The sequence below is a fragment of the Dermacentor albipictus genome, chromosome 5, assembly GCF_038994185.2.
Source record: "Dermacentor albipictus isolate Rhodes 1998 colony chromosome 5, USDA_Dalb.pri_finalv2, whole genome shotgun sequence".
NCBI classification, from domain to species: Eukaryota; Metazoa; Arthropoda; class Arachnida; order Ixodida; family Ixodidae; genus Dermacentor; species Dermacentor albipictus.
The window spans coordinates 91,319,282-91,339,128 of NC_091825.1; the positions used below are offsets into that span (position 1 = coordinate 91,319,282).

Consider the following 19,847-nt stretch of genomic DNA (forward strand, 5'->3'; position numbering starts at 1 on the left):
GTGCCTTTTCTAGTAATGGTTCCTTGCCTTTTAGAGTCAAACAAAATGTATTGATAATGTTGTCGCTACTGAACCCCCCCCCCCCCTAGTCGTCCTCCCCCACCCCCCAATCTTTATTATGACGATAATAATGATTTCTTACGACCTCAGGCTATTACGCACTAAGGGGTATTTGCCCCTGTCAATCGCTCTACACATCAGCGAAAACATTACAGTGACCCCTATAACTCGGAACCTACAACCCGGATACCATAAAGGCAGTCGCGCTGCACACACAGTGGCATTATAGCGAGCATACGGCAACGACCGCGACACTTTCTATACACACGCCACGTGCTACTCCGACATTACAACTGTGGATGACTGGATGGCCGAAACAGTATTATCAGTCACAACACGGATCGACAACTGCACGGAAGCGACATACTATGACACAGCTCTCGAAATCAGCGCACAACCCTCAGGTAAGATAATATATATTCTTACAGATTCCCAGCAAGCCTGTGGAAACTATGCACAATGCCGGATTTCCCCGATGGCTCATAAATTGATACACCAGAACCAGCATATCCCACTTGTTCACCTAGTTTGGACACCGGGGCATGCGTCTCTCCCTGGCAATGAGCGCATTCAGGCGACAGCCCGAGGCCTCATTCTCCGGGCGCCGGTGGAAGGCCAGTCGAACCCAAACAAGGTGGAAAAGATACCACCAACACATATGCATACACTATAACGCTACCGACTATCCCGCAGAACGTTCTCTCCACTACACGCGAAACTAAACCGTGCAGCTAAAGCCGCTTGGCGCCAGCTCCAAACTAATACATCCCCCACCCTTGCGCTCCGCTACGCTTTTCACCCTACAAGTATCCCGACAAATGTCCTTTCTGTGGAGGACACCCAAACCTCTATGATTCTACGTGGGAATGTTCCAAACCGCCCGGTCTTCCTAGAATACACAGCGCCTCCCCATACCAGTGGGAATCCGCTCTTTCCGGCACAGGCTTGGACGACCAGCGATACCTGATTGACCAGGCCAGCCGGACAGCAGCAGGAAATTGGGTTCTAGGCTGAGGGCTCCACCCTCTCGGACTTCATTGAAAAATAACAAATAAAGTTTTCTACTACTACTGCCAAAGATCGAATACCGCAGACAAAAGCATATTGGCAAACATTGTTATTGCTCCATAAATAAATATAAGGATTATGACTGAACAACCAGATGTGGTGGATATACTTTTCGGGATTTAGTTAAAAGGAGCAAAACAAAATGTAACGAAATTCTAACAATAAGGTTAACACTTGATTCTGCTGAAGACATGAATGAAACATTCTATAGAATCGCACACGTTACTGCGCGTGTGCTCCAGCATGAACTTGCGGAAACATAACAGCACATAAACAGAAGAGGTGGAACTGATGAGATTATCGTTATCATTTTATCTTGTTCAGCAAGTAAAGTGCCAAGTTGCCATTTGCCCTTCAGGTTTAAGCGTACGCTAGAAGCCATGCGAATCAGAATGATTACGATATTGAAATACACAAAGGGAACATTTAGGGCGCATTCATGACATGGCACGAAAGGCGAAATGTACGCAGGGTGCAAACGTCGCCGTTGCTTTTATCGAGTTTCCTTATGTCTCCCGCTAGCGCAAGTAGATAAATTATTGATGAGCATAGAATATCTGCGAGTATAAGATTAGAAGCAGACAAAACGGTGGGGAGTCGTTCTACCCAGCCAGCCTTCGCCGTCACCGCACGTTCACGTATTGGCGTTGCGAGGTTGCTAGAGAATTGAACTGCAGTGTAATGCTTGGGCCACTCACCACATCCCTTTTCGTCGGAGCCTTCCGGGCAATCCCGCCGTCCATCGCATATGAACTGGCGGCGCACGCAGAGCCTTCCCTGCCCATTGCACGGGAAGTGGCCCTCGGGACAGGAGTTTTTTGCGGGCGCTCCGGTCGCAGCGGCGCCTGATGAAAGCACTGTGAAATAGAGAGAAAGGCGAGGATATCGACAATTTCCGGGTTTCGGCACCAGTATAGCCACCTTGGAGCCACCTTCCCCGGGTCCCCCTCTCTTTCGCTTTCTTTTCCAGCGATCTCGAATGCAGCAAATATACGCGCTGTTTTTCCTGCGCCAAATAACACAGGGTGCTGCACTCATAACGTGTGATAAGCCCATCTGCACATCTTCTGTCAGACTGTAAGACTTGGCAGCCAATACAAATGCGGCATCGTGGAAAATATGGCTCACGTCACAAGTAACAAGAAATACCTTTATAATAAAGTTTTAATTAACAATTTTAGCGGCAATATTACATTTGCAAAATTGAAGCCCGACAGTCATATTGTGCCCAACAACAACTTCACAAAAATCGTCGTAGGTACTATGGCACGCAGTATTTTGTCTGTGGGCAGCCCTCAACGAAAACGAAAATTAAATTGTTTGTCAGGGACGCTGATCTCCCCACCCTATTAGAAAACGCTACCTGCCTCCCCGCTGCGCGGGCGCCAATGCTCTGACAATTATGAGTTCTCTTCACTCTGATCAATAAAGCCTTGTTTTCATTTGCTTTTATACGGACAAACGTGATTATCCGAGCTGTGGTACCACCGGAAGATTGGGAACAGCATAGAGAACGCTTCGTGTCGATTCTTGGCGTCACCATAAAAAAAGAAAGAAAAGGCCGCGATGAAGCCCGTGCCAGCGAAAGCTAGCACTACTGTCGGTCTGCACTCGCAATGGAGGGGATTAAAGGATCAACGTCACTGGTCCATTATTTCATATTTCTTTCGCTGCTGCCATATACTGGGCGCCGCCCGCCATGCCAAAGTACTGTAGGTTGTAGCACCCAAAACGGTTTTGCTTAAGAAGTTTTTGTTTAGTTAATAATATGACTTTGAGTCCTCAATTCTCGAATTGAAGTGCTTCCTCTATAAGTACTAATTACAGGATAATTAAGGATATAGTTATTACTTATCTGCCATATTTTTCGCGCTACCGAGTTCCTAGTAATCACAAAAAGACATAGCTTCATAGAATCTCGATCGGGAAATATCCTTACAAAATTCACCTTTCTTTATATAAAATTTTGTGCAGCTGATACAGACACTGTACTTGTAACATGAAGTCACACAACAACAGTTTTCTAAACTTTCGAGGGCAAGAAGGAAAGCGCGAAACATAACGGCAGGTTTCGCAGCGGATTCTCGGAGCGAGCGGGAGAGGGGAAGTAAAAGTGAGCCGGACATCGCGGCGGGCCCGCGACTACGGCCTGTCGAGTCGTACGCCGCCAAACTCTTCCGGCGAACGGAGTCTGAAGACGATCCAGAGAATCTGATTCGCGACTTTTGACGGTCCCACTAATGCAGCGTCGCTCTCAACGAACGCTTCGCCGTAAACGCCAGCGCCGGGCGCGCTGCTTGAACGCCCTCTTGCTGCTGTTTTTGTTGGGGCTCTTGAGAAACCCAAGAGCCCCAACGCCTTACAACGCATCACTGTATGTTTAGCGACTCCTGCTCCCAGCATGAACGCACAGCACGAGCGCACCCCACATGAAACGTTCCGCTAAGGCGAGTAGTTTAGCGACCATTTCGCGAATTAAATTTTTAGCCCGCACATTCATGCAATTATTTCGTGGGGTGTTGCTAGAGCTGCAGCCGACAATAATGCGGCGCAACGCATCGGGTGCATGAGCTCGGGCTACTGGATACCGGAGCATTCTTTGCCATTTGCGCCCAGTCAAGCCGGCGGAAAGAGGCGTGTCTTCAGGCGTATATGACACCCCCCCCCCCCCTTGGCCCCTTGCACCCGGGGCCCACGGCCCCCCGGCCCCCCCTATTGCTACGCCACTGGACGGTGGTTCGGAGCAGACCACGGTCATTTGCGCCACACAAACACACACACATACACACACACAGACACGCGCGCGCACACGCGCACACACACGCGCACAAACGCGCACACACGCGCACACACGCGCACACACACACACGCACACGCACGCACACGCACGCATGCGCACACACACGCACACACACGCGCACCCACACACACGTGCACACACACACACACACGCACACGCACACACACACACACGTGCACTTTTTCCCAGTTGGGCACTCCTCCCGCTAATTCATTGATAAAAATACCAACGTACACAGGAACACACACACAAAGACCAGCGGTGGTGGAGGGAACGACCTAGTCGTTCAACTAGGCAACATGAACAAAGGAACTTCAGTAACGTCATTGGTAACAACAGCGTTCTAGTGTGAAGCAGCTGTCTAAGGGCTAAGCTAAAGCATTGGTAAACGCTTGTCGGGAAGTTAATGAACCTGCGTGATTGTACTTACGGGAATGTCGCGCCTAATTCACAATTTCAAATTAAACTCACGGTTTTTTCGCGCCAAAGCCACGATATGAGTATGAGGCACGCCGTAGTGGAGGACTACGAATTTTGACCACCTGGGCTGCTTCAGCCTGCAACCCAATGCACGGTACGCGCGCGTTTGTGCAATTTTCGACCGTAGAAATTCTCCCCTTCGATCCCGCTCTTCGGCTTTGCAGGGAATAAACGCCAAATTCACAACGTAACGTACGACCGAGAGTGATGGAAACACGCAATCGTTCATCGCTTCCAAGCATGCACACGTATTTTCTTTGTTTCCACATATTCGGCAAATACATCAATAAAAACTGCTGTAATCAGCTGACAACATTCCCTTCCTCACCGCTGCGCTTTGAGCTTGTGGTCGGGATTACAAAACTTTCATTTTGACAACAGCATCCATCAATATAAACATTTTATTGTCATAACTAACCTAATTTCTGAAACGCCTCACGTAGTTTACTCAAATTTTCAATAAAGTTATAGTTTGGTGGTGTGCGATTTTTATCACAATTTCTTAAACCCATGCGGTTTCTCCAGATGCTGTGAAGGACGAGGAGGAAGAACAAGCCGTTCGGTACGCTTTCTTGCCCTGTAGCTAAGTAACGAATATCGTGTGATGTTAGCGGCAATTCATTAATAGTTCTATGCATAACGTCCCCAAAAAATATTGCACTCCAACACGTGAGTTATAGATTCTGGTTTCTTGCAAAGTAAACAGTTAGTACATCACGGTGAATACTGCCTGTTTTTTTCTTCTAGCCATGTTTCTTACAGGCAAGGTATTAGTGCATAGTTTTAAAGAAAATGATTGTTCGCTCCCCCTGGCACCATCATTCGTTTCACATGCTTCAGCACATATTCCACCTGCCCTTCGCCGTACAGTAACACATACAATTGTTCTGGGAACCTACCCTATTCTGGGAACCTACCCTATTCGATCGAAAAGTTGTATCTTAAACATCTAAATGCCATGACAACTTCACGTAGAAATTAACTCGTTGCGTGACACCCACCCTCCCTCATCAAGGCAACAAAGTTAGGTATGACATTGCTCAACCAGACTTCAGTAACTGTTCGCAAGAAAGGATTTGTCGTGTCTTGCAAGAACAAAAATCTAGAAATCAGTTGCTTTAAGAATAAGTTCGGCAACGACAAGCCCCCATGAGGTAACTTGCGAAACAATTTTTTCCTGCTTGTTTTTTCATATTCTTACTGACACGCAAACACAGGGTCTATGTTTACATAGAGCATGTAAACACAATGCTCTACGTAATATCTTAAAATTGAGTCGGGAACCACTCGAGACTTGCATGAGGTACCACGGCTTGCTCACCAAAAAGATTGTGCAAATGGCCGCACGTGCAAATATTTAGAGGTAAGGCTCAGTCGACTTATTAGGTTTAGCTTCCCATTTTGTCAATGGCCGTGCCACAAACCGACAGGAATACTCAGGTTTATATTACTGTCTGTCATTTCACAAAACTAACGCATAATTGTCATAGCAGTTCGAACACTCTCCTTATGAGAGAAGAAAACAAGGACATCAGCAGCGTATGCTAATAAACGCACATCGCACCCTTCTAGGCTGAAACCACACGCATCGGTACTGTCAATAATTTTTTTTCATATAGCCTCCAGATACATCGCGAACAAAAGAGGTCACCCCTGACGAACAGAGGGACCTACTTTAATCCTTTCAGTTAGCTCATGGTTGATAATAGGGTTGGTTATATTAATATTAGTTATATTAGTTAGTTATATTAGTATTAGTTATATTAATTATTATATGCCATTTTAACTGATAAACTCTCTTTAACTTTAACTCTCTTATCAGTGATCCAACTCCAACATAATCAAGAATTGAAAACAGGAGATTGTGACGTACTCTGTCGACTGCCTTTTCAAAATCAATTTATAACACAGCGACTTTCCTAAAGAGTGCGTCACAAGACCGCAGGTCTGATGCGATGCTATTAAAGCACCAATAAGCCCTTGTAGTCTTCGGGCAAATATCTTCATGAAAACTTTATAATCTACATTGGTCAGCATAATTGGCCCGTAGCCTGTAACTCTGTCAGTTCATTGGCGTCATCACTTTTCGGTATCAAGACTGCATACACCCTTTGAAAAGACGGGAGCAGACGACCTTTTTGATACGCCTCACTAAAATACAAGTTCGAATACGACGGCTATCTGCGAGGCGAAGGTTTTTAGAACGCTGCTGTTATACTGCAGGGTCCTGGCGATTTTCCAGGGATAAGGTCTTGAATTGCCGTTTTAATCTCCTTTGCTGTGATATATAATCAGAATATTTCTGTTTCTTCGGCGTCTAATCTATGTAGAGAAGTTAGCAAAAGGCTCTCATACCCAGGCTTGCTCCCTACTCTGTACTTGAAGAGCTCTCTGTAGTATTCTTTAAAGGCATTATTCATTTCTTCTGCAAATCCTCCCATTTTTAATAAAATTAAGCTATTTCGTTTCTTCGCGCACACTTTTTCTCAGTTCCTAAAGACGCTTTGTTGGCATTTCATTAGCCAAGATCATTTCTGCTCGTGCGCCAACAAGTGTGCCACGGCATTTTCCCATGTTGATAGTCTCAATTTTATTCTTTGTTTCCCTTATTTATTCGATAAAGGTGCCTGGAGTTAGAGTTCGCTCATCCACCAATTCCTGTAGCATTTTTTTTCAGGTTATTTATATGTTGGCGCTCTACAAAACGTATTTCTACTGCTCGCTCTATGGCGTTCACCTTTATGGCGTCTTTAAACATGTCTCACTGCTCAACCCATTCTCTCTCACAGTCACTTATTCCTTAAGCAGTTTCTATTGCCACACATATTGAAATTCATCGTGCTTTAGGAGTTTTGCGTTGAATTGCCATGTTTCCCACTTCACTCTAGCTTTTACGGTGATCTTTTTCCCTGTCGTGAAGGCTACTAAACAATGGTCGCTAAATGCTGTGTTCAGCACTTTGTCGTCATATTACAGTGTGGTAATTTCTTGCTAAAGATAAGCTCTGTCTCACCTTGCATGGTTATTGCTTTGAAAATGCGTGTAATGTCCCGTATTGCCTCCATTCACGTTACTGACAATGCCCTCCAGCAGGACTTTTCCAATGGCGCCCCTCGGGAACACAATGCTCTTATCAGGGCAGTATCTATCACTCGAACAATCGTCCCCGTTCAAATCGCAATTAAAATCTGCTAATACACTCAAACATCTGTCTGTTTTCATCTACTGCCATATTTCTTGAAAAAAGAAACACAGCTGGTCATTCACTTTTGTTGGTCCGTACACATATGATGTTCAGAATTTCATGTTGCAATATACAGAAATTTGGAGGACGCCTAAGCTTCGCCTGTAAGAGTGGAACGCAATAGGATTCAAAGATCCCCGCCTGCTTCTCACGCTTTTCGGCAACTGCAGCTTATGTAACCCTAATTTTTACCAGGATACGCAGGTGGCCGACGCTATGCACGAAAGCGAGCTTTCTGGTAGAAACGCGGCTTCTTGCGTGTGTCGTGAATGCGTGGAGGCGAACGCCATCTGGACGGTTTTGCCAGGAACCGCGTGCGCTGCTCTATGAATAGTAGAAACGCTGTAAAAGGGGTTTCTGTTTGAGCTTCCGCACAACAGAATTATGTTTTCGCGTATATTCAAATTACAATTCGACGCTATCGTGTCTGTAGGTTGTGTGCAAGCTGTAATTTATTATTTTTCTGACCCACATTGAAAATTTCAATTTGTTCATTAACGTCCTTGCGCTACACGGAGGGCCTGCGTCATTGGGTATGAGTGGTTCGGAAAGTTTTTTTCGCTTGAGAGAAGGTCGACGCAGGACGCAGGACGCTGACGCTGGACTTTCTGCTGTGCGTTAGAATCGCACAGCACGAAGCGTTCACTGTGACAACTGACACTTTTTCTTCTGAAACCTTTCTTAATGAACACTCACCAACAGGCGGTTGTGCCAAAAGGATGGCTAACGCATATATTATAGCGATCACTAAACAGTACGACCATAACGTCAGTCTGACTCTCACTTTCTATTTTATTCTCCTGAATCGCCAAGATGTCTAAATCTTCCTCCAACATTACGCGTCGGAGTTGACGGTGCCTGCAGCTCCACTGAGACCCTTAACGTTGAGCGTTCCGACGCGCAATGGACCTAGCGACATATCCATTTCAAATAGCACCAGCAAAACAATAGTAAGGCCCCCAGCAATTAGCAACTTTCAGAAACTATGCGTCCGTGTCGGCACGACAGCTTGAACGGTCAACCGCAGAGCCAGTCGCGTTGGCTACTGAGAAGCCTGCCCTTCTCTGGTGAGCGACGCTGACCTCTGCACTTGGGCGTACTTCCTTTGCTTGGCCCGGGTCGACCGGACCATAGAGTTTCCTACAAAAATTACTAGAAGGAACTCTGGCGCTAGTGTCTACGGGAGCTGCAGCGAGAACGGTTGTCCCAGCATGGGAATTATGGGAAGTACATGGATTTGCCTAAACTTCATCCTTTTTGGCTTCAAACGGCTTTCTGACTTTTGAGACTCGTCATTTTCAACAGCGTATTCCATAATAAATAATTAAATAAACATAATTAAAATTGCCCTACGGCAGCATTCGAACACAGGGACTGTAGCACAGAAGCCTGATATTGAAACCATTAGGCCACGGACGCATGTATCCACAAGCGAATGAAACGCCCTTATGAATTTATCGTGGGCATGCCAGTGCCTTGAGACGCTTGGCGCGTTTTGATTTGGCCACCTGGACAAGCTCAATCGTTGCAATTAATAGCAATTGTATGCGTTCCCGGCGTCTTCTGCACTTCGAAGAATATAGATTGCGCTTAAATATACGACAATAAGATTTATATAGCCTAATATACAAAGCTACAAGAACGTCTGCATCCACAAGCATGAAGATCAGACAAATCCATGTACTTCCCATCATTCCCATGGTAGAACAACGACTGCAGTGCCAGTGTTCCCTCTAGTAATTTTTGTAGGAAACTCTATGGACCGGACCACCATCCACTGCGGCCTCAAGCGTTGAAGATTGTCCGCCAGCGTCTCCTCATCTAGAGGATCATTTCAGTGCCGCTTGGAAGGTGTGGCCACGGTGTGGCCGTCTAATCCGGCATCTCGTATGGCGTATCTATCTGGTTTCGCGTCCATCTCCACGTTCAACGCGTCAAACCCAAGATCTGCTTCTTCAGGTGCAGGCGCTGACCGCTCTTGTTAATTCATTATTCCTTGTCTCTGATTTCTTCCTGTTGTGTCATCCTGTTCCGACGCGGATCTCGCTCCCATCTTTTTCGCGTCACTTGCCACGTGCTCAACCTGCGTTTCCAAGGACGCTGTCAGCTTCTCCGTTACCTCCTCTTCCATCGATTGAGACGCTCGTCGTCAGGTTGCCTGCTGTCAGTATCTCTTGCATATGCACGCACACAATTTTGCGCTTAATGGGCAAGTTCCCGGCCCTGAGCACCCCTTGGCACACTGCAGTTACGTCTAATATGTTCTTTGTGTCGACAACGAAGGCAAATTGAAGCTTTCCAGGGAACGACCACGAAAATTAAGTCGCCAGAGATATTGAACAAATGGGGAATAGCGTCCGGTGTTAAATCAATTCGGAGCGTCATCCGCACAATACGTGTGGTGGACTCGGCTTGCTCGAAACCTCTCAGTTTCCAATCCTCGTGTCGTACTTTTATTGCGCCAGCAATTATAAGGACACTACAAGCGCATTTCTGCCATCGCCGTGATGTTCCATATGAGTGAAAGCGTGTGAGGCTGAGCCGGCGAACGCGGTTTATTCACGGCCCGGATGCGTGCCCTCTCCTGTCGCGCGCGAAGCAGGGGCGGGGGGGAGGGGTCACTTTGGTGTGCCTCGATATCCTCGCCCGCCGCTCCGTACAGAGTAGAGACAACCGCGGCGTCTACAACGGCGTTGGCCATGCAAATCGTGGACGCTGTAGTAGACGCCTCATCTGCGACTCATCTGCGACGCCTCATCTCATCTGCGACTTGGCCAAAGTGCGCGCCCGCGTGGGCCTCTGTCTGGAAGGGTTTGCAGAGTGCGCGTAGTGCCGGTAGCTTCGTTATGCGCAGCTCTTTCGACGTTTCGTTCGCGTTGAAGCGAGATGCATGAAGGAAAATTTGCTTGCTGCTGCGGCGATTCCTCGCTCCAGAATTTTGACAGCGAGTTTCAAGGCTGATCGAGAGAGGTGTGTTCACGCTTACCTGTGCGCGCGTCACATCATGACACCATCCTCGTTGAGTCATGCTGACACATTCTAGCACTGTTAATTCAGTTAGTAAGGGAATGTTTGCAAGTTTATACGACCGATAAAACTACTATCCTTGTATCTTGCAGCTATGGCGATCGGTGCTTCGCCTTTTCGGCAGAACTGCGAATTTTTTCACTTCGCTAGTAGTTGAAAGTCCTCTTCGACGCTTCGCCGATAACGTGGAATGGAACCCAATGCACTTGAGTGTGTTGTCTCGCTGGAGTTGGTCAAACAGGGTGCAAAAACGCCCTTATACCTACAGGCCACCTGCGTTAACCAGCATTTCCTTTACCTCTGGCGTTCGTAGCTTAATCAGCCACAGATGCGTCATTTGGAAGGGCCCTGTACCGGTCACATATTTTAGTGCACAGAGCTCTTGCAGGGGTCACGGAAATCACCCAGGCGGTATGGTCTCGCGGCAACGTCACAGTGTAAAGACAAACACTCATTCATAATTTCGCTTCATGGCAAAGTCGGTAGTACGTACCAATAAACCAATGGGACAACAGAAGACCTGTTACCACGGGCAGACACGGCCGCTGAAACCACTCTTGCAGATCTCGACATCTTGCATTCGAACGCGTTTGTGTTTAGAGGCAGAGTACTCTCTCTAGGCCACGGGCGCATGCCTCTGTTGGCGGAATAGAACATCCTTACGAATTCATCATTACGAAGTCAGCTAGTGCATTCACAGGATGTGAATTGTGACCTTTGCCTGCTCCTCTTGTATTTGTTGTTCTTGCTCCGCTCGACGCTTTATGCGAGCCTTCGTCTCGTCTGCAATAAGTGCATGCTTCGGCGCGATTCTGCGTTGTAGAGTTTTACCTCATGATGATGATGATGACAAAATGTATTTATTAAGGGATGGCGCGAAGGCCTATAATGGGGAATAGGAAGGGGAGGGGGGAGGCGTACTCAGAGCCGTCCTAGGAGCTTCGCGTCCTTGGCGAAAGCCAAGAGTGAGTCCAGAATGGCCCTATCGGAATCCATCGAGCCAGTTGCCGGTCTAATCCACTCCTCGTAGGACGACACTCGCACCGCCCTCAGGTGGTGGTCCCGCTGTTGAGCGTGTCGCTGGCACTCCCAAAACAGATGGGCTGCGGATGGCCGTGTAGCCATGTCGCAGTCAGGGCACCTGTGTGGCGTCTGGAGCGCTTCTTGGTCCGCGGAGGCTGTGGGATGGCCGGGTTCCTGCGATGGAAGGGAGTTGGGAGACGGAGATGGAGGGCGTCTTTCCCGAGGTGGCCGGTACTGTCGCCACCGCTGCAGCACATCCGGTGTGAGGACGAAGCCGGAACGGAGCCTATGCAGCAGCACCTGCCCCGACCTGGGAAGACCCGCTGGAAGGGGGTCTGGGTCTGAGGGCACACTCGCACGGAGTTCCCTCTTGCGTCGGTTGGCTGCCGCTCTCAGAGCTCTGTCTGGGTCATACGGGGCTCCATTTGTCGTGTTGCTTGTGCTGGTTGTGAGGGCTTCTGAAGGATCCCGGGAGACGACGCGGTTGGAAAGAAGGGCGCGCGCCGCCTCGTGGGCTCTCTCATTTCCCTCGATGCCCTGGTGACCAGGGATCCAATGAAGTGTTGCAGTGACCCCGTGGGCCTCCGCACGCCTGAAGGCCTGCTTGACGAGGAGTACTACCGATGATGATGTGTGGCGCGACTTGCAGGCGTGCAGCGCATACTGAGAGTCGGTGTATATATCGATGTGTTTTGCTTGCGTGGTGCTTGAAACTCTATCTAATGCCCAGACTATTGCGCGGAGTTCAAGGTCCGTTGGGTCGTCAGCATCAGCAGTTGTAAAGGTAGAATGTGTCTCACAAGAACCCACTACGTGGTAGGCGACTGCTCCTTCGCTGGTGCGTGGGTCGAAAGCTGCGTCAGTGTACACTTGTTCATGACTTGGCGGTGCGTCTGCCACTGTCTGCACATGACGCGCAGCAAATGCTGCTCGGCGGTGCACATGTTGGGCACCCATGTTTCGGGGCGTTGGTGTAGTGTCGACGACAGCAATGTCATCCCACGGTGAGATGTCGGATGGCAGTTGTGGCAAAGTTGATATATCCTTTCCCATGTAGGCCAGTAGAGTCCTGCCTTGTCTGGTGTGCTTCAGGCGTTCCTCGTGTCCTGCCTTCGATGCTTCGATGGTTGCACGGAGGGTAGGCAACTTCGCATAGCGATGTAGCTCCTCGACACGTGTGTGTTTTGGGAGCCCAGTGATAACACGGAGAGCTGATCTGTGGAGTACCTCTAGCTGTGTCCAATGCCGAGCAAGCAGGTCATAACAGCGCGCTCCATATATCGCTCGGGATGTCAGCAAAGCACTAACAAGCTTTCGGCATACGTCGGTACCAGCACCGCCCATGCGGAAACAGATTCGTTTTATGAGGTGCAGAGTGTTATGCCACGTCCGACGAAGGTCTGCGAGCCACGCATCCGCTGTGCCTTTGCGGTCAATAGGTATACCGAGAACGCGCACTGATTTTTCTGCTCGCTGCAGCGTTTTGCCTGCGAGAGTGAGCGTGAGGGCTGCTTCGTCCTGCGTTGAACCTCGGATCACCACATAGGTTGTCTTCTCTGGAGATGGCCGCATGCCAGTTTGTGGCAGGTAGTGGTCAATAACGTCAAGGGCCGCCTGTAGGGTCTCCTGCTGCTCATCAATTGGTCGTGATGCAGTCCATAACGTGATGTCATCTGCGTAAATTGTGAAGCCCAGTTCGGAAATAGCCTCCAGTCGCTCAGCCAGGCCTATCATAGTCAAATTAAAGAGGAGGGGTGATAGTATGGAGCCTTGTGGGACTCCCACTATGTTTGGGTAAACCTTCCCGGCGTCTCCGTCTACCCGTATGGAAAAAGTGCGATCTTGAAGGAAGGAACGCACAAAGTTGAGGGGGCGGCCCGTGATTCCGTGCCTCTCTGCTGCCTCGATGATTGCCTCATGCGTCACAGTGTCAAAAGCTTTACGGAGGTCCACCGCCACCAGGACGCTCGGGTGTCGCTTTGCGCGACCGACTGTCTTTCGACGCAGTGCACCCTCCCTCACAAGTAGGAGGCTGTCATGAGTGCCAAGGTTTGGTCTAAACCCTGTCTGTGCTGGATGAAAGCGACCCTCTGTTTCTAGAAAGTGAGATATGCGTGTCAAGGCCATTCGCTCCGCCAGCTTACACGTAGTAAGCGTGAGGGATACAGGGCGCATGTTCGACAGTACATCTGGCTGTTTGTTTGGTTTCGGTATGGGTGTAACTATCGAATGCTTCCATCCTGCTGGGATTTCACCGTTGATCCACACTTCGTTAATCTCCTCGAGAAGTTGCTTTTTTGCGTATTCTTCCAGATTCCTCAGAGCCGCCCACATAAAACTGCCTCTCTCTCTGTTCTCTCGCTAAGATCTTCCTCACCTCCTCCCTCTACAGTCGTTGCTGTTGTGGGTGAGCATGGAGACACGCGCGGCAGCTCCTGCACAGATTCTGTGAGGGGTCACGCCTAGGCAGGCGTCCAAAGGGCATTGTGCAGATGCGACGTGGCGTAAATCTTGACACGAGTTTCTCTGGTCGTCTTTCCTTTGTGCCACCCCGTCATGTACTAACGCAATAGCGTAAAGGGCCCTGTGTCGCATAAAATCCGGTGTCGACGCCGCGGGCATCACTTGGCGAATTATTCTGAACCACGTCCGCACAGGCCCTTCACGTGGCGCATACCTTGTCTTACATTTTTTACAAAGTTATTCCCCGGAGTTTTGAAAATAACAGCTCATAAACAAAGGTCATGAAATGAAACAACGACAGCGCATGCCTATTATGTTTTTGTGACATCGCGACGCCTTGACCACGTCCCGATGCGGCCGGCGTTAGTGGCGTGCGTCTCTACTACGTCCTGACGTGGCCGGCGTTAGCGGGAGGCCGGACAGCAGCAGCCGCAGCAATAGCAGTCGGAAATTCAAAGGAAGAGGCAAAGAAAGCTTCCCTTTAATATCCGTGCAGTCTTCCTTTCAGAAAGGTTTCAGTTGCAACGGCGCGCCATTTGAGGCACCCGCCGCAACAGAAGCGATTTGTTGAGACGTCACATGCGTCGATATCGTGTGCCAGACACAGCACCGACGTGACGTAGCGGCAACCGCCGCGCCTTAGCTCTGATGCATGCTAGCTCCAACGCCGTGTACCTGGTAGCTTGAAATCCACCGAAGCAAGCACGCGGGTTTTAAAGCGAAAGCTTTACTGCCCGCCAACTTGCGATTTCGCCGTGGCGGTGCTTCTAGGAGGCACATGGCCTCACAACGCGCGCCTCGCCACGGACATTTCTCTCTCTCTCTCTCTCGTTCCCTAGTCACTACTGCGCGTGCGCCACTAGTAGCACCGAGCCACAGGCGTTCCACCGCTGCGCAGCGCCGCGCCTTTTCTCCACACCACCATTTGGAATGACGTCACACTGCGTTCTTCGTCGTTGCGCTCGCCCCCACTCGCTTCGCCAGTTGCGTCGTATGCCTGAAAAAATGTCGGAGGATTGAAAAAGAGAGCTCGCGTGTGCCGCAGCCACAGTTGAGGCGGCAGTATGGACGGCGACAATTCTGATAAGCAGGATGAGGCCTGGAATCGACATCGGAACGAGATGAAGAGGAAACGAATCGCCCAGGAAACAGACGAACAGCGCGCCGAACTACTGGCTAAACGCCGCAGCATAGCTAGACAACCAGACTGACCTGGACTTGCAATCAAGATTAAACAAGTCTAACCGTGCTATGCCTTAGCTTTCGCTACATATGTCACTACATAGCCGAGCTAAGCCACTGCCAATTTTTTATCGCAGAGCATTGACCTCACACCACCTGTGTCCCGGCAGCGTCGCGTCACTATGCTGCGCGATACTACTTTTATACTCTGCTTTCACTTTCTCTCAGCTCTCTCTCCCCCAGCTCGCCGAAGCGGTGAACGTCAAGAGAAACCCAGCGAGGTTCTAACAGCTCCACTGTAAAAATACAGTGGCCGAATTCATAAAGGTTTTCGTTCTTAGGTGCTGCTTTTTAATGGTGGATCGCAGTGACTAGTAATATGACCTACTTCACTTTTGGCTAGCACGAACACCTTAGTGTAACAACTTTTTGTGACTACCGGCCCAGACTTCTTAGCTTTAGTTTTACACTTGATACTTTAGTTTCAATGTATTTTGTGAAAAGCATTACTGACATTATTTCTGCGGTTTGACTTCGCGTCAAAATTTGTATGCGAATTGTCGAATTATGTCAAGGCGTGATCGTGTTCTAATCACAGAGAGTGGTGATATTGTATACTGTATATTGTATGTATATTGTCTCACCCACACAATGCTCCCATGTACAGGAGCCTGTGAGTTATTTGAATCAATTTGAATAAATAAACAGAAAGAGCTATTTTCCAAGGCCTGAAGATAGACCGGCTTGCCTGCTGGAACGAATTGCAACACAGCCTATGCCCACCATGCAAACTCGGCCGTCCTGCGCAATAGCCTTCCCACACGTAGAAGCCATAGTAGTGTGGCTAGAATAGAACGCGCCGCTGTGGCATTTCCGCAGTGAAGCACCGCGTCCCTCACGCTAATTAGTGAAACGCTAATTGCACTGAAGCAAGGCGGGAACGCATACACGTCAGATGTGAATATTGTTCAATTTGCGGAGCACACTGCAGCTCGACGCCCGAGGCGCCCTATCGTGGCGCTGCCTGCGGGAACAGCAAGCCGCGGCTAGCTGACAACGCCGACAAAACCCTGTAGTTCAAAAGCGCTAAGTGGACGCACACCTCATGCCCGCCGCGAGCTCACCGTAGTACAAGAACGTGAGGTCGACGTAAGGCGACAGCAACAAAAAGGCCTTGTTCTACATCGACATGTTTGCACAGCGCTAGAGACGACGACTGAAGGAAGAACACAAGACAGCGCCTGTGTTGTGTTCCTCCTTCAGTCCTCGGCTCTTGCACTGTGCAAATATGTGGATATAGAATCACCAACTCGCCCAAGATTGCACCTTATATGACACTTCTGTAGCCGATGCAGCCTGCCGTCATCGAGTTCTCCTGTTCGTGTGTCTACGCACGCCTCACCGCGCATGTTTACTTAGTTAGCTACAGGCTTAGGTATGAAGTTTACTGCAGTTGATGCCGCCGTAAGAACTACGAGCCTACCCGCCGCGGTTGCTCAGTGGCTATGGTGTTGGGCTGCTGAGCACGAGGTCGCGGGATCGAATCCCGGCCACGGCGGCCGCATATCGATGGGGGCGAAATGCGAAAACACCCGTGTACTTAGATTTAGGTGCACGTTAAAGTACCCCAGGTAGTCAAAATTTCCGGAGTCCTCCACTATGGCGTGCCTCATAATCAGAAAGTGGTTTTGGCACGTAAAAACCCCATAATTTAATTTTAGTTAACTAGAACTACGAGCCTCACACTTTGTGTAGCATTCTAAAATATTGCTATCGCATTCAGCGCTTCGCCCAAAGAAATTGTACAGTGCGTGCATCCGAACAGGCAAGCGCAGGCAGGGAAGCCTGATACTGCAGCCCTTATACCATTTGGCCAAATAACATCGTATTTCTAACATTGAACACCAAGGAAATTATTTAAAATTATTAAACGCGTTATAAGGGGTCAAAATGTAGACTGATTACGAAAATAGGGCATAATGCATAGCAGACCGCATGCCCTAATTTCCCCACTCTGCGTATGTGCCATAACCTGTAAGCCATCCCCACAATGAAGACGCCGACACGAACCTTGGCCGATCGTCCACTGTGGGTATGGGCCAATATTATGTAAAGCGCAATCATAATGAACACGCTGGCACGCTTCTTTGCCAATCTGCCGTTGTGGGTATGTGTGCTATTATGTAAACCACCATCATAATGAAAACGCGGACGCGCATCTTAACCGATCTTCCGTTGTGCGTATGTGCCATATTATGTAAACCGTCATTATAATGAACACGCGCGCACGCATCATGGCCGATCTTCGATTCTGGGTTTGTGCCAGAATATGTAAACCCTCAACATAATAAACACGCAAGCACGCTTCTTGGCCGATCTTCCGTTGCGGGTATGTGCCATATGCCATGTGCCAGCAAAACACTTACACTGGGAAAGATAAAGGACAAGACAAGGCGTTGAGTCCTGACCTTTATTTTTGCCTGCTTTTGGCAGGTCGTTGCGCGTTGTTTTTCATGTTTGTCTTTGTGATCTTGGCTGCATCCTTCATATATATTCTTGGATGTCACGAAAATGTCAGTCGAAAGCCAATGCCCTGTTCTGTCCCCACTTGTAAGTTTATCCCGTGCACTGTTTAGCCATAGTGAATTCATGCCGACTCACTCTACCCTCATTGCTTCTACATATCCTTCCTGTGTAACATCATGTCTCATGGTCATTGAGCGATATTGTTTTATCGGCGAGGAGTGCGTTCTCAGGTACGCGTTGTCAGGTAACGGAAACGCATCCGCAGTGAACTAAATTTGGGGCTTGCTATAAACGTGCTGGAAGCTAGAAGCCTTGTCAAATTTTTCTTTCTATTCCTAGCATGGCTTGTTATACCGATCCATGACTTCTAAACGCCACCACTATAGATACAGTGCACTCATCAAGCTGTACATTGAGTACCGTCAGGCTCGGTTGTCAGACAAGTAGCACTGCTGGAATAACTAACGAAAGCAGCACGGTTTACAGGGAGGACGGCGTAAGATGAGCTTCCTACGTGTTACGGTATTTCACGAGCTGCGCAAGATCACCCGAGAGGTTCCGTGTCTTAAATTAAATATAGCGTTTTATGCGCCAATACCCCGCTGGAACGCCTCCCCACTCTGGGTTGCTCTCAGGACGCTCTAGAGATGTATATAGTACCCGCTCCGCCCTGCTAATGTCTTGAGACGCAAATCCGTGTGCGTGTGGATTGACGGGCGCGTTGGCGTCGAGTGCAAGTCGCTCTATAAGGTTCCGACACCGAAGATAGTGAAGCCTAGAAATGCGGACCGTTACCGAGGGCATGCGTCATTGCGTATGTGCTGCTCTTCAACGAATGCTTTTGAGGCGAACTTCGGTATATGTCACTGTGTATGTGCACCATGGGCCACTGGGTATGTGGCACTGCGTATGTGGCACTGGATATGTGGCACATACGCAATAAACCTCCCTGATGCCAGCTTGGTTCACTGGGTGCTGCCACTGGATATGTGAGGACTTCGCGGTGGTGGCAATAGATTGCGCAGCATGTCCAGAGGGAAGCGCGATAGGTGAGCCTGGCTGCAGCACACACTTCAGAGTTGACGAGTTTGGGCTATTCGCGTACTTTGTTAGTCATCGTAGAGGAGCTCCACCCAAGGTTTTAGTCTCTCTATTGCGATACCAATTATACGGACGCTCGGGGCGCAAGCATAGAGAAAGAAAAAGACTAAGAGCGGACACTCCGAGAAATCTGGCGTCAGGAATTACGCCAGGGGACGCAGGCGCAATAAAAGAAAATGTCGTAATGAATTCTGCTCAATCGCTTTACAAAATAATAATTATACACTCAAATTTGGCGTATTTCTGATATATAAAAACAGAATCTATTGAAGACACCTTCCGTGCTTTTTGTTCTTCATTCGTACTGCCATCAACACTAATCACCATTCGTCCATCGAGACGAAATCAACGACACCAGCGGCGTGCCAGCGGGAACGTCTCGTGAACGTCGGCTGCGGCGGCGTTCTTGTGTGTGAGAAAGGTGAGTCACGTTTTTAAGCAAAGCTTGGAGTAATTGGCTTGTGAGCGCGACGAGGTTCGCTAAAAAAAAGCAGTTTGCGGCTCTATATGAGGCGGCTAGACGCGAACAATGCGAAAACCATGCCCCCTCAAGAAACGCGTAGCAAGAGGGCTGTACTAGCTGTACTTCCTTGCTATCCCCACTGAGAATGGCATAATCTTTGTTGGTTGCGTTCCATGAAAATAATCAAACGACGCGAAGCTGCCATTAACTTGCACCGGTTCACGGCTGTGCACTGCACTGCGACTCGCAGCTTGTCAGACGCCATCGAGACGCTGCGTCTCGGTTTGCGAGGGTAAACCGTTCTTGCTCAGTGCTGTTTGCGATAACCGCGGTATCGGCGTTCCATTGAAATAGTTCGTGTTGGCGGATTAAAAATGATCTGCTGGACAACACTTAAGGTCAATATCATG

The 19,847-nt window shown here is 48.9% G+C and overlaps 1 protein-coding gene across 5 annotated transcripts in view; it reads right to left on the reverse strand.

Annotated features, from left to right (window-relative positions):
* Nucleotides 1-19,847, reverse strand: part of LOC139059937 (relaxin receptor 1-like) — a 227,199-nt gene that overhangs the window by 125,164 nt on the left and 82,188 nt on the right. For all 5 annotated transcript variants that reach the window (XM_070538568.1, XM_070538567.1, XM_070538566.1 and 2 more), the window contains exon 3: nucleotides 1,827-1,985. In XM_070538568.1, the coding sequence (XP_070394669.1) occupies nucleotides 1,827-1,985 (159 nt within the window). The remainder of the gene's footprint in view (nucleotides 1-1,826; nucleotides 1,986-19,847) is intronic.